Source organism: Manacus vitellinus, unplaced genomic scaffold (assembly GCF_001715985.3).
Source record: "Manacus vitellinus isolate BGI_N305 unplaced genomic scaffold, ASM171598v3 scaffold_20_pilon, whole genome shotgun sequence".
Lineage (NCBI taxonomy): Eukaryota > Metazoa > Chordata > Aves > Passeriformes > Pipridae > Manacus > Manacus vitellinus.
The window spans coordinates 8,289,848-8,304,951 of NW_021939471.1; the positions used below are offsets into that span (position 1 = coordinate 8,289,848).

At 43.1% G+C, this 15,104-nt stretch overlaps 2 protein-coding genes across 3 annotated transcripts in view; both read left to right on the top strand.

Moving 5' to 3' along the window:
• LOC103764218 (aldehyde oxidase 2) overlaps positions 1-3,622 on the top strand; it is a 45,005-nt gene extending 41,383 nt beyond the window's left edge. Inside the window, exon 35 of the mRNA XM_018071710.3 lies at positions 2,134-3,622. Coding sequence (XP_017927199.2) covers positions 2,134-2,187 — 54 coding nt within the window. The 3' untranslated portion in view covers positions 2,188-3,622. The remainder of the gene's footprint in view (positions 1-2,133) is intronic.
• A 920-nt stretch (positions 3,623-4,542) lies between these two features.
• On the top strand, positions 4,543-13,110 carry BZW1 (basic leucine zipper and W2 domains 1). Of its 2 annotated transcripts, XM_018071711.2 has the most exons (12): positions 4,543-4,662; positions 5,026-5,099; positions 7,128-7,304; positions 8,893-8,987; positions 9,231-9,296; positions 9,668-9,803; positions 10,402-10,511; positions 10,629-10,799; positions 11,065-11,211; positions 11,539-11,677; positions 12,285-12,407; positions 12,667-13,110. In XM_018071711.2, exons 2-12 carry the CDS (start codon positions 5,036-5,038, stop codon positions 12,696-12,698), a joined length of 1,260 nt encoding a protein of 419 aa, XP_017927200.1. In that variant the 5' UTR covers positions 4,543-4,662; positions 5,026-5,035; the 3' UTR covers positions 12,699-13,110. The 2 variants fall into 2 exon arrangements, with proteins under 2 accessions (XP_017927200.1, XP_017927201.1); XM_018071712.1 differs by lacking the exons at positions 4,543-4,662; positions 5,026-5,099 and having other exon boundaries at positions 7,227-7,304; positions 8,893-8,898.
• Positions 13,111-15,104: the final 1,994 nt, after the last annotated feature.

Consider the following 15,104-nt stretch of genomic DNA (forward strand, 5'->3'; position numbering starts at 1 on the left):
TTTTTCTTCCTGGAAAACAAGGTAGATGGAAATATGGGCTGATGTGCATCCAAGTCTTGTCACAACATGGAGTGAAAACACAGGCTGGGTAAACAGGAGCACTCCCAAATAAAACATTTTTTATTTATGTTTACATGTGAGCATCACCACTGACAGAGGCATCCACAGAATCTAGGGGTGCAAATTTAAGATATTCACTGTAATGGGCTAAACTATCTGGGTCCCCGTTACTTCATATAAGCTCATTTTCTGTGTCGTGATATGAGAAGTATTCCTAGAACTGCTTGAGTGAACACACCCTTGATTTTTATAAAAAAAGCAGAGGCCAGCAATGATCCTTCCCATAATACAACCCATGTCCAAGGCTGGCTTCATGACAGCCCTCCACATAGACCTTCAGGCCGTGCTATATCGTCTTTGTTTTCTAGAATGAAGAGAGATACTCAGCAGCCACTGAAATGATCAGGCTAAGAAGGACAATGGATTTTAGATACCCCAACCTTCTTTTTTTTGACAAACATGCAACATGTCTCTTTTCTGCCTATCTCAGACACTGTAATTACTTTGTAGGTATAATGTGTAGGTTTGAGAATGGTACAGTTCCCCACTCTTGAAGTGCGATACAGTACCAGCTCTGGCTGTTTTTGACATTCTATTGTCTTCTAAGATCTTCCCTCTCACAGATGGAACAGGTAATGCACAACTGGTGCACTATGCCCTTTTATTGAAATTTCCCCCACAGTCACTGAAGTTATTTTTATAGCCACCCGTGTGCTTTGCCTCTGCTTTCTTCAAAATGAGGATGGCAAGAAAATGCACCCTCACCCTTGCAGTTCTCTGTGTCTTTCTTTCCACAGTAATGTCTCAATCTGATCTTCCTATATCTTGCACTTCCCTCACAAGGGGTTGGCAGTAGGACAGAGCAGTAGACTGCTGGACAGTACTTATTTTTGTAGGACTCTGAGGCAGGAGCCAACTTCCCTCCCCATATCTGCCCTAGCCAACAGTGATCACACAAGAGTTTCTTCAGAAAGGTGGGCAAGATGAGAAATATGACATTGTTTTCTGATGAAAGCTTTAGCCACTTCACAGGTTTTCCAATGCACTCATCCTTTTGGCACTGTAAAAGCAGATATCTGAAATTGCTTAATACATTGTCACTTACCCAAATTTCTGTTTATTTATAAGTTGAAGAGAAAAATCAAAAAGGGGAATAAAAAATCAAAGTAGTAAAGCACAGGAGCAATTACGAAATAGATAAACAGCACGGGTTTACCAGTCATTTTCCCTTCAGTGCATATCCAGTCAGAAAGCAAACTAAACAAACGCTTCAGGAGCCTGGAAAATAGGAAACATCCGATCAAACTGTGACAAGGTCCATTAATTAAAGCTTTAAACTTAAAAAGCCTCACGTAGCCGAATTTGAACAACTCTATTGTACCCTAGACTGAAAATTTCTCTATGAAGAGAGACACAGTTTGGGTCAGGCAGACCTGCAGGCCCCACTCTTCCAGTGGCAGCCAGCTAGAGACTCCCTGACCTCAACCTCCCTGGAGGCTGGGGCTGTGAATTCCACATCCATCCACTTCTGCTTCCTCCTGTGCAGGATATCCAGCAAAGTGTTTCACAGTGATAGAACTTCTCCTATTCATAGAAGTTATAACCAGGATTAAGAACCTTTGTGGGCTAAGTGCTGTGCAAACACTTGGGAAAAACTCAGAATTTAAATAATGGTGAAGTTGTTATCCAGTCATCAAGAGGTGATGTTCTGTCTCCAGGAATGCCCTCAGAAATGTAGGATTTCTTTGCAAACATCATGGCCTCCATGATTCAAGCAGTATCATTAAACCATAATGGAACCTCGTATGTCAGTTCCTCTAATCTGAGCCTTTCAGGCTGTGAGCTCACCTCTGCTATGGAAATATGAGCTTAATTACCTGTTCAATTACCAGAATGCCACTGTTAACTAGAAGTAAGTTGGTTGATTTCACAACCTTTTATAACACGGGAAAATGGAGTTTTGTGCATGCAATGACATTTACATGGCTGATAAGGAACGTGCATTTGTGAATTACAGTAAGTTCTTTTTTCCCCTTAGCAAAATGATGTTGTTTTCTTTATATTTTATTTCAGATTCCAAAAGACAAACCTGGAACCTATAAGCCATGGGCCATCGATATAGCTTAGTACTGCTTTCCTAAGAATCAACCAACCCGGTGATTCCTTCAGCCACTTACTGATCAAAAGCATTCATGTAAGAAAGAACTGTAACACTTACATGCACACATGCATACATATATATATCACACCATCTTTGCAGAACAAGATATAAGCACCAGTTCTATTGTAAGTCTCTAAGTAAAAGACCTCTCATTAATGTGTTTCATGCTACACTGGAGTAGTTGGGGAGTTAACTCAAGAACTTCAAAGCATTTGCATGAGACTGAAAATATCTGCAGTGAAGAGCAGATCACAAATAGTACCATTTTGTCACTTCTACATCCAGTTTGAGAGTCACAGCTGTTGTTATCTATTTTTTCTGTTTTTCTAACATATGAAAATCCCAAAGATCAGAATTAGACAATGTACAAATTAGTGATGGGCAATGTATCAATATTTCAGTAAAAGAGATATTCTGAAAGTACATACTACCAAATATTTCTAGACACTGATATATTATTACCACTACAGTAACCACAGTAATACACCAGTAAAGCTTCTTTGCTTCCTGGCAGCCTACCTCAAGCCTGCTCCTTACCACCAGATCTCTTTGAACCACTATCAACTTTGACCTCTCCTAGAGCTGGAATATAATCACTGCTATTCACTCACTGCCTCGTCATCACTTGTTCCTCTTCTCAATATTCGACTTTGATATTTAATAGTTCAAAGCAATAAAATTTACAGTAAGAACACATTTAACAACGTCATTGTGTACCCAAAACACTAGCATAAGAAATAACTCTGGAGATGCTTAACGGGTATTTCATTAGTTCAGATCCTCATTAAATAGACAGAAATTTAGACTATTTTCATTTATTTTAAGGGTGAGGCTTAAATTAACCCAGTATAGAAGAGAGTGCAACCTGCACACACCCTCAAATAAGTCATGTTTAATTTAAATCTGTAGAGATACAACAAGATTTTATTCCTTTACATGTAAATTAATATTGCAAGTAATAAGGAAATTTCTAGCTTATGTGGGTGAAGTTTTCCTGATCATTTCTCTTGGTAAATGGTGAGAAACTACAGCTAATGGGAAAAGCTCAACTGGTAATAGACTTTGCAGTTCTGTAATATCAAAGACTTCGGGAAGCTGACAGCAAGGAACTATTATGTCTTTTTGTTCCTTTCCGTAAAATGCAATTTTAATAATTTCTGATTTATCTTCTTTGCTTTTTACTTAATTGTGATTCAGACAAATCCTCTCAGTTTAGAATGAGTACCAAAGTAATCAGGGTCTTGGGTTTAAAATGAATGGACAAATATTTGCAAATATTAAGGTGAAAATCCTTCCTCTGAAACTCCCTTAGGGTATTTTTGAATGTAGTATTTTGGGGATTTCATCGGGCTGTTAACTGGAACCTGTAAAAATGTTTCTTGAATAAAAGCAAACTTGTAAGGCTGTCCTGCTATTTCATGACACTGGGATCTATAACCAATACCGTTTCAAGAAAGCAGTAGTAACAAAAACGGTATGAGGTGAAATCTGGCTCCTACTGACAATAAGAATGACCCCACTTTCCACTCCTGGTAACTGGTCATTGCAAGAGCTTTAGTCACAGGAATATTATCCTTTACTTCTGGTGGAGATTTGCTGCTGTGTGAGGTCTAGAAGGAAGCTTGTGATGTCTACGTTAGTTTAGTGGTTTGGCCTTTTGGGGAGCAAAGAACTGAGTTGCATCTCCTGTCCTACACCAGCACGGACAGTATGCTGGTTTTGTCTCCAGTTGGTCGGCAAGTTTGGCAGCATGTTTTTTAGAAAGTACTTACAGGCCCTTTACTAACACACTGGGTTTGTTTATGCTGTTTGCTAATGGACACAGACTGCCCCACAGCCTGAAGGTAGAATGAGACCTGTTATCATGATTGCTAGTGGAAGACCCTGTGTTAACGGCAGTAGAGAAGGCCTGTGCTTCTGGAACTCAAGGACTTTGTTGTGTGTCAGATGTGAGCAGCTTTTAACCGGTAATCCTGTCTGCACAGACTACTATATGTCAAGTGTTCATATGACGATGTTATCATCAGGATGGGAGGAACGAGGCGATTATTAAAACTGTAACAGCAAATCCAGGATAAAATAGCACAGCAGACCCGGCATTAATGCCCAGTGCCCCGCAGGACTCGGTGTTCCCCTGGCGCTCCTTGTGTGCCCACACTCTCCTAGGAGGCGCTCCCTCCGGACCAGGCTCGGACCCGCAAGCCCCGCGGGTCCCCCCTTGCGGCCGGAGGACGGCCAGGGCAGGGCGGGAGCCGGGACCGATCCCCGCCCTTTTTCCCTCCATGCTCTCCGGCGGGGCGGGGCGGAGCGCGGCCCTTCCCTCTTCCTCTGGCGTCGGTTCCGTTCGCACAGCTCTCTCTCCGCTGCCGCCGCTCCTCGCCGCCGCTCTCGCCCGTCTGCGCTCCGGGCCGCTCGGGCGTTTTCTCTCTGCCTTAAAGTCGGTGAGCACACGGCCGCGGGCGGGGGGCGGCCGGCGGGGCCGGCTGGGGCAGCCCGGGCCGGGAGGGCCGCGCTGCGCTGCGCTCGGGTGGAGGCGGGGGGGATCGGTCCCTCTCCGTCCGCCCCCGCACGGGCACCGGGGAGCGCGGCCGGCGACAGGACCCTCCCGGCGGGCTCCGTGCGGCGGGGGCGGGGGGCAGAGGCCCCGCGGCGGGCCCGGCTCCGCCCCGCGCCGCCCCCGCCCGGAGCCCGGTGCGTGCCGGGAGCCGGCGCGCCCCGCACCGCCCAGCGCGCGCGGGGCCGGCGGCCAGGAGCGGCACGGCCCCTTCGCCAGTGCCCTGAGGGGTGTCTCTGTTTCCTTGCAGGGTGTCTTTTATGAATAATCAAAAGCCGCAGAAGCCGACACTATCGGGCCAGCGTTTTAAAACCAGAAAGAGAGGTGAGTTCTTGCCCCGTGCCCGCTGCCAGGACCGGCTGCCGGCGCCGTGCGGTCGGTAAAACATCAGTTTGTGTCCGCAAACAAACCAGTGCCTTTATGCTCGTCTCAAAACTCCCTTAAGTGAGAGCATGCCAAATGCAGAGTCTGGAGGCCGACTCTGGGTGCTGCAGCGTTCTCTGCACTAATCAAACATATTTGGCAGTAAGAGTTGTCGCCGAATTTACTGTGATAAGCTTGGCTTAGGAGACGGTCATTCTGGAACCGTGTGAAGTGTGTTTAGCCTGAAAGCAGAAGTATCTGATAACCCGGAATTACAGGGGAGCTCCAGCACAGGCTTTTGCAGGTTGATACATGCATCGAAGGAGCATCTAACATAATAAGGATTTCAGTCCTAGCCACTGGATAAAAGTTACATTGTCCCCTTAATGTTATAAGAATACCTAATTTAAAAAAACTGACAGAAAAAACCCACGACAAAATCACACAAACAGACCCACTCCCCAGCGAACATCCAAAAAAAGCCCAAGGTGTGGGATGTGCAAATGCCTGTCTCTGTAGGAGCACAGTTACTTCCATATGAAGAGTTAATGACTGAAGAGGTGCGATGAATAACTTAGTATTTTGGTGGGGGTTTTTTTAAACCCATAGAGGAAGTGGGTGCAGCTCTTAGAGTTCCTGTTCAATACTGTTTTACTAGCAGTGTTCCAGCTCAGACAGGCAGCTTTAAGGATTCTGCACGTATAGAAGTATGCTTTGATTTACAGAACCTGTTTTAATGTCAAAGCCCCTTGAGAAATTCTTGAGTGAGAGAGTTCAATCTAGTCTGTCCAGCAGAGGAAATGCTAGTGGCCTGGCTTTTAGTCTCTTTTTAAACATTTAACCACAGTTTGTTTTCAAGCAGCTGCTGGAACAATGGGCTTTGTGGATTTGTCCTGGAAGATAACTGATCCAGTATTTCCAGACTTCCACCCAGCTGTTACCAGTGTGTGGGTACTTACATGGACACCAGGACACCAGTATGCCAGCTAGGTTGCTAACCCACCAGAAGTGGCTAAGCCGTTGTAGACAGCACTCAAAATAAGATATACAGCTGAGTTCTGTATCTTTGGAAGCTTCTCATCGCATGGTTTGCATAATCTAAGGACAAATAGAGATGAGCAAAATTAAAGACTACTTCTGTTTAAGGTTTTCTGTTAGTTACATGGATGGATTTGTTGCATTTTGACTACGCCCTACCTGTAGTGAAAACAAGGCAATGATCAGTGGATGTATCTCAGATATGAAGAAGTAGGTGTTCTGCTTTAACAACAACAAAGGATGCTAAATAGATATGCAGTTATAGCCCATTAAGTTAGCTCATATGTCTACATTTCCCCCAGGCACTTGAGAAACAGCAATTACTTCAGACTTATTTAATTCCATATTAAAAGGAGGGGATGGTCTTCATAGCTGAAAAGTGAACACTGTCAAATGACTCTAACTTCAGCTTGTCAGTCAGAGTATTTCTTCCAAAACAGTGAGAGGCCCAAAGAGCTGAAATGAAACATAGTAATGGAGTCAAATGTACAAAACCATAGGGGCATGTATTAAGAATTGCCTTCCAGCATGAGCTAACTCACCTGTTTTGGAGGAAAGAGTGATCTAACATGTCAATGGGGGTATAAGAATCAAACTGAGAAGTCAGGTAAGCTTTATTAGAGTCAAGTAATGATCATTGTGAACAACTGTTCTGAAAATATGGTAAGAATTCAATTAGAAGTAACTAAGCAATGTTCTAGCTTTTGGTACCCTCTCTCCCAGCCTTGACTGAACAGGGGAGTGAAAGCAGCAAGACTCCTCACTGCTGTATTGGCCACTGAAATTCATTTCAGGCTATGCTATTAAGTCACTATTTGTGCTACTTAATACAGCTGTCTAGTTTGTCAGTGCAAATTTGGTTTAGTTTGTTTGTTTTTTTTAATAAGACTGAAATAACAAAAACCAAAAAACAGTGTACAGAAATTTTATTTCAACACTTTCTCTTTACAGATGAAAAAGAGAGGTTTGACCCTACTCAGTTCCAGGACTGTATTATTCAAGGTTTAAGTGAAACTGGCACTGACTTGGAGGCAGTAGCAAAGTTTCTTGATGCTTCTGGTGCAAAACTTGACTATCGCCGCTATGCAGAAACACTTTTTGACATCCTGGTGGCTGGTGGAATGCTGGGTAAGTCCTTTTGATTTGGCTGCTGTCAGCTTTATTCACGTGACTCTGCAAAAGCTCAATTTTCTTTCAGTGTAAAAACTCTGCTAAAGAGCCCATTCAGTGTGTGGAACAGGGTTTAAGTTATCTGTGGTAAACTATATGACCGTCTTGGTGACTAAGCAATTACTGTAGAAATGCTCTGTATACCTTCCTGCAGTTTTACTTGAGTCTGTTTGCGTTCTTCAAAGTGTAGATTGTACAAATTTGGCTTAAAAAAAGATATTGGATTGTTTGGCATTTTTTGTTGGTTGATTGTGTGTTTGGTTGTTTTTTGTTGGTTTGTTTTTTGGGTTTTTTTTACCAGGTGTAGGTCATTTCTGATGGTGTGAGGTGGATGAATGCTTGTTTCAGGTGTGTGCTCTGTGGTCACAAGACCAGTGGAGTTGCCCTGAATGATTCTGACATTATCCTGTGCTTTGTGCATCCTGCCCTCTTATTTTGGAAAGGAAACTTGTTTACAGAAGAATCTGAAGTGCTCTTAGAAATGCTATTACAAATAATTTGTTGTTGACAGTGGGTTATGAGCTCTAGCAGACATCAGGGAGTGAGAAATGAGAGGGTGGTTGAGTCAGCAGAAAATACAGGGAACTGAGGAAGTGAAATGTGATGATGAAAAGTCTTATAAACTCATGCACACGTGTGTAAAGAGCAAAGAGGAACAGCTGCTCACCTAACAGGTTGTAATTGTTATGATATGTGGGTTTACATTTAAGAGTCTTAACCAGTACATATTGTGTGAGGAAGTGTTTCTTCTAGGAATAAGGCTGAGAGGGAAGGGAAGAAGGCATTGCTGCGTTACTGGTAATATGGGGTCCTTTACTCAAGTCCCTCTCTGTAACACATAGCTAAGTAGACTGACTTTGATCTTCAGTCAGATGAGGCCAGAATAAAAACTGACATCCTGTTGCCTGACCACCTTTTAATATTACTGTTAATACTCATCTCTGTTTTTAAAGCCATGTATCTGGCTAATAACATAAGGATCTCCATTGTATGTAAGATGGCATAGAAATCCATGATGAGGTGTTCTGGCAGTGAAGCTGGTGACCTGAATGCACTTTCATTAGTGAAGCAGCCTAAAAAAACCCCAAGTTTCAAACTCATCTCTGGGGCACTGAATTTTGAACATGCATCTCTACATGTTTCAATCTCCTGTTGTGACTTACTGTGTCATGTAAAAGGCACTTACAAAGCACTATTGCTGCAGACACTAGAGACACTTGCTATGATTAAGCAGTTTCAGTGGTTCCCTTTAAGAGAAGAGACACATGGCCATGTTAACTTAGTCACGTGTAAACAAGATGTTTTGCCAATCCACTTAGCAGTAGGGGTCCAGAATATTTAAATATTCAGATCTGAGGTACTGATTTTAAAGTTCCACTGCAGCAGTGGAACAGATGGAAATGTAGGGATATCTTCAGTGGCCAGGTCATTCAGCATCACAAAAGGACAATGTGTTGCATGTTTTGGGAATTGGAGTTCTTACTGTGGAGACTACTCAGTACTCTCCCTGGGCAGTAACACTACTAATGCTGAAATCCTCCTCCAGCCCCAGGTGGTACCTTGGCAGACGACATGACACGCACAAACGTCTGTGTATTTGCAGCACAGGAAGACCTAGAAACCATGCAAGCATTTGCTCAGGTTAGTTCTGAAATGAGTACAATTTAACTTAAAACTGTTTAGTGGTCAAAAATGAAGTGTTTGGGTAGTTGAAGGTTTGGGTAAGAATAATATGTGGCTTTAAGAAGCATACTAGAAGTGGTAAGAGTAGCAGTGTTCTAAAAGTTTTCTGTAGAGTTCAGACCCACTTTACTGAACTTGTTTTTTTAAAATTGTAATTGAATGATAGTTTAGAGCAAAAAATAATATGATCTGTCTTTTTAGGTTTTTAACAAGCTCATCAGGCGTTACAAGTACCTGGAGAAAGGCTTTGAGGATGAAGTCAAAAAGGTACGGAGTGGGTGTTTGTCATGGTTTGAGAGCCCTAAAATCCAATTCCCTAGTCCAAGGGAATTGGACTCCATGTCTCCAAGAAGGCCTAGAGTGAAACCATCACAGTGTTTATCAGCAGACAAATAAACCTTCAAATTTTGCTAGTTAATCACTGTAGAAGAGTTACAGCATAAAGTGGATTATTAAAATACAACACTTCTAAGTTTCTAATAAAAGAACAGCAAACTGCTGTCACTAGTGGAGAAGACTGCCAGTGCTTCTGCTAATTGAACAGTTTGACTGAAACAAAAATGTTTAACACAGAGTGTCCAAAGTTTAGTGAGAGATGATAGTTTTAGGGCAACTCTTCTTCTTACTTTCTCTTGCAGTTGCTGCTGTTCCTGAAAGGGTTCTCAGAATCTGAGCGGAACAAACTGGCCATGCTGACGGGTATTCTGCTGGCCAATGGGACACTGAATGCATCGATTCTCAACAGTCTTTACAATGAGAACTTGGTTAAAGAAGGTAAGTGTTGCCCAACTCCTCCTTCAGGGGAAGATGGTGGGGGACAGAACCATGACAAGTAGGTGGGTATTACAAAGGCAATACTCCTTGCAGCTCTCTAGCTTCATCTGGTGATAGATTAACTACAGGATTAGCAAAGGTAAATGTGCTGCCCCACAACCTGGAAGGTCTTGCTAAGACTTCAGAAAATGAGTTTTTTCAGAAAGCTTGTGTGTAGGACTTGCCTGCATGACACTGGGGGCTGCCATCACTAGTGTTACCCAGCGAAGCAGTATTGTATTTTGGAGAGGGACCTTTCAGCATGCAAAAGGTGTGTCATATCTTTAGGTTTCTTCCTAAATTGTAACAAGGAGAGTCAAGTTTAGTACAGGAAGACTTCCTGTCCCTGAATGGTAAGAGAAGTCCAGTGTGCTGGAGGCTGCAGTATCCTCAGGCAGGGAGGGGTTCTGCAGACAGTGCTAGGGTTGTTGGGAGCACAGCTGCTGCTGCTCTGAGCAGGGGTCTGACAGACTAGGTGCCCTGAACTCGGGCCTTATGATTCCCTTTGTTTTTTGTTTTTAGTACTGTCACTAAAAACAGTACTATTCTTATTGCACAGGTGTTTCTGCAGCTTTTGCAGTCAAGCTGTTCAAATCATGGATAAATGAGAAAGATATTAATGCAGTGGCTGTCAGTCTTCGCAAAGTAAACATGGATAATAGACTGATGGTGAGTACCACTGAAATTACTCTCCTACTGCTTAAGCCAGTTTAGTAAAATAGAATTTGCCAGCAAGGTACTCAACACACATTTCTTTCACAAAAAAGTCGTAAACTTTGTTTTCAGGAACTCTTCCCAGCCAACAAACAAAGTGTTGAACACTTCTCTAAGTACTTCACTGAAGCAGGACTAAAAGAACTTTCTGAGTATGTTCGGAACCAGCAATCCATAGGAGCTCGGAAGGAGCTGCAGAAAGAACTGCAGGAGCAGATGTCGCGGGGAGATCCCTTCAAGGATGTAAGTATTTGTCTGGAGATGAGGTGGAGGTGCTTTCTGTGTGTGTGTCTGTCTCTCATACTGAACTTAGCTCTCGCCAGGAATTAAAATTAGGACCAGGGGATTTTGGCATTAGCTTTGTACCCTTTCTTTAATGTCCTGAATTCTGCTGTATGATGAAGGAGGTTGTGTGTGGTTCTGAAACCTGGGTTACCTTCAGAACAGAAGTTTTAATTTAGCTTAGTGCCATATGTGGTCTTTGTGCTGACTCTTACTTAACTGGCAGATCATCTTGTATGTGAAGGAGGAGATGAAGAAAAACAACATCTCAGAACAGACTGTGGTAGCCATAATCTGGTCAAGCGTAATGAGCACGGTGGAATGGAACAAAAAGGAGGAGCTGGTAGCAGAGCAAGCCATTAAGCATTTGAAGGTATTGTAACTTCACTATGGACTTCTGCACCCCTTGGGTAGGGCTTGTGCTTCCTTCTGTCTCGAGCTCCCTTTCAAGTGTTAAAGCCTTGTAACAACCCTGCTAATGCAGAGACAGCATTAGATGGGGAATTCTTTCTCTTGTATTGCAGAGTATTACAGGCCAGGTTCCTGGGGCAGAGCCAGCATGGCTGCTGCAGGAGCACTCTGGGGTGGGGCAGTGGTTGCAAATTTCATAAGCAGTGGCTGATGGAGACTGTGAAACCAGCCTAGTCAGGCGGTACACGTGGAGTGTTCTGCGTGTGCCAATTTGTTGTTCTTGTTACAGCAATACAGCCCTCTACTTGCTGCCTTCACCACCCAAGGTCAGTCAGAGCTGACTCTTCTGTTGAAGATTCAGGAGTATTGTTATGACAACATTCACTTCATGAAGGCCTTCCAGAAAATAGTGGTGCTCTTCTATAAAGGTAACTTCTGCGGGGTTGTAGTTTTGGGGTTTTGGGGGGGTTTTGAGGGGTTGTTTTGGTTGATTGGGTGTTTTGGAACTTCTGAAGCAGAATGCTTCAGTCCTAGTAAGTCCTTTAGGGAAGATTGATTGTGAACAGCCATAGATGGAGACCACCACCATGTTCTGGGGTGTTGTAGGCTCTCTTTTTAATGTCTGATAAAAGGTGTTACTAAAAAACATGCTGTGCAGCTGTGGAGACTTTTTAAACTGAAGATTATATCGTACCATTTTAAAAACAGCTAAACACTTCCTGTGGTGTGCTTTTGACTTTAAAGAATTTGTATCTGTTCTTAGCTTTTAACTGAAATCCTTAGAGTGTGTGCCATCTCAAATAACTCTGAAATACCTCAGACTGTTAGTGGGAGCAAAAGTGCAGCTCCTAGATGCAGTACTCAGGAAAATCCCAGCAGCCAATCCAAAATGCACAACTCTAAGAATTTTAAAAGAGGAGCCTCTCCTAGAGCAGGTCTGTCCAGCTGTACCCACAGAAGGAGCATGTGATGCTTCTAGGGAGGGAAGCAAAGGCTGCCAGTCGGGGGTTCTCACTGCTCTTGCACATCTTACAGCTGAAGTTCTGAGTGAAGAACCCATCTTGAAGTGGTACAAAGATGCACATCTTGCTAAAGGAAAGAGTGTTTTTCTGGAGCAGATGAAAAAGTTTGTTGAATGGCTCAAGAATGCTGAAGAAGGTGAGCAGCAGCTTAGCTCACAAGTGGAGCTTGTTCATTTTGGGAACCCTGGTGCAATAACACTGTGTGGCCAAGGGTGGGGATGTTAAATTGCCTCTCTAAGACAAGAGTGTCCCCTACCCTCGTACTGGCTAGAAAAGCTTGCCTGTGAAATCCATGTGGATCCAACAGCAGCTTTTCTGCAGGATGCAGGGCAGCAGCGAGCTCGGGGCTGGGGCTGACCTGTGGGCAGGCTGCTGACAAGGTGTCTCTGTTGCAGAGTCGGAGTCTGAAGCTGAAGAAGGTGACTGACCTGAGAAACTCTGTCCTCAGTAAAGCAAACAGGAGCTGTAGATAAGTGTCATGTCTCATGTGTCCTTCTGATTCTTACATCCTACCTCCCTGTATCAAGCATGATATAAGGGCTCTCATGGCAATTTATTTTAACTGTTTTCTATAGTTATTGAAATACTGGATTTAGTTTTTAAAACCATGTTCAAGTAGCTTACTGGAGCTGTTATAGATTTGACTCTAACCTGCATCTGTCCTTTCAGTTACCTTCTACCTCCTGTATTTTCTACTGTAATACTGTCATTTAAAGCCTTCCACAGTGAAATCCACCTTACCCCTTGGAATTTCTATCTGTATTGGAGTAGATGTGATATGGTGAATGAGACAGGGCAGTTCTGCTTGCAGATTAAACTGTAAAAAGTCTCCAAGTGAATCAACCATGGCTTGTGTGGCACTGCAGTCTGTAACACTTACTCCAAATAGCCCCTTTCATCAGTGGCTGTCCATGTCCCCAAGTACTTTGTCATCCCTTTACTAGACTTCCAGCATAAAGCAATCCTCTATTCCAACTGCAGGGTGAGGTGGGTGCCCCACTCCTGCAAGCTATTGGAGAGAAGCTGTTGTGGTGGCAGTGACTGCTAACTTTGTAGGACATGAAGAGTGGCACCTCTGAGCCTGCTGGCTGTCACAGCTGGGGGCCTGTGTTCCTGAGGGGCTGTCAGGCACCCCTGCAGCTGAGCATCAGTTCTGGGGGCGCCTTTCCCCTTCCCTCATGGAAGTACAAGCAGTGCTGTCCCATATACAGCTTTCTCGAGCTGGGCTATGCTGCTGGCTGGGGGGGGGGGGGCAGCTTCTTTGTGCTGCTGTGTAAATGCATGGCTGCTGGAAGCTAAGACAGCCAAAACTCCACCCCTCGAAGTTTAAAGATTCTTTTATGCTGGCAGTTGACATGCTAAATCAAACTGCTTATCTGCTCCCTGAAACTTTACTTCCTAATGGAAATTCTCAGGACAGTTCAATTCAGAAAGCTTGGGTCAAAGAGTGAAGTCTATACTGTTGTAAGCTAAGTGAGCATTAACTGAAATACTGGTAACCAGAGTACACCTAATAAAATAATGAAAAAATTGGTCATCACAATGCAATCTGTTCAATACTACAGTGATCTTCCTTACTTTGTAACTTTTTTTTTAAAGCAAATAAAGGCCATCCTTACACTTAATGTCAAGGGATATCTCTGCTCCTTATCCAAAAAGAAAGCAACAGCGACACTAAAGGGTAAAAAGCAGGTCTTCTGCTATTTCAAGGACCATTGAATAAAACATAATTAAAATAATACTTCCTTGTGTTAGGGTGCTCTTTTCCATATGTTAAAAGTGCCAGTGTTCCACAAGTTCGATTTAATGAGAAAACATAACCAGGTTCATCAATATACTAAATAAGTTCGATGTCACAGCTGGATTGAACTTAAGTATCCAAAAGTCATACTACTAAGTAAAGCATTTATAACATAAAGTATTTACAAAATAACCAAGTAATAAGTAGTGTTGATATATATATATGCCTGCAGGACTCTGTTCATCCCAAGCCAGCTGGCCAGCACAGAAACACCTGTGTTTCCCTAGACAAACAGAACATAGTCTGTTATTCAGAATTCTGTGTTGTCCCTTCAGTAGAAGTTTACCAGTTGTTTGCTCATAACCTGGGAATTGATCTGGGAATATTCCACAAGAGTGGCCAGCTTGTTAAATACAGCAAAAGGATGACTCCATCATTATTAAACTTTTTTTTAAAAAGTTTGCTCTTAAACCTAATCTGAAAATATTTAAACTGTAGCAATCCAGCTTTTCTTTCATCATGTGATACAGCAACGGCTGCAGCATTTGCTTCATCATTGCCAGGGGTTTTTTTTCCACACCTCTCACCTCTGAAAGGAAATCAAGAGACATTTTTATTCATATAACAAATAAAGCAAAAAGGAAGCATCCTTACAGTTCACAGATCTGCAGGTCTGATATGCCATCTGTCTAATGTGATCCAGCTTAAAAGGCAGAGAGCATTCTCTTCAATGCAAGTCAAAGGTGCTGAGTCCCACGAGCTCAGAAACAATGCATATGGTGTCCGTGGTGCTCAAACCATTCCAACATCTGGGCACAGTGACTACAAAGGCAGGAACAACACATGATTTGCAACAGTTGTATTAGCACTGAGAAGTATTTCCCATGTTACAGAAAGTGAGGTCACAGAAATCGCAAAGCTGAAACAAAGTAAAAGGTGGCTTTGTATAATCATAGTGTACTGCTGGGACCCAGCCCCTGTAAATATTCCAGTACTAGGACTTCCTAAGCTGCATCGGAGCAGCTACCATCTTTTTGACTTTTCACAGATACATGTTTGCCTCTTCTGAAGGGACAGTGATTATAACAGTGA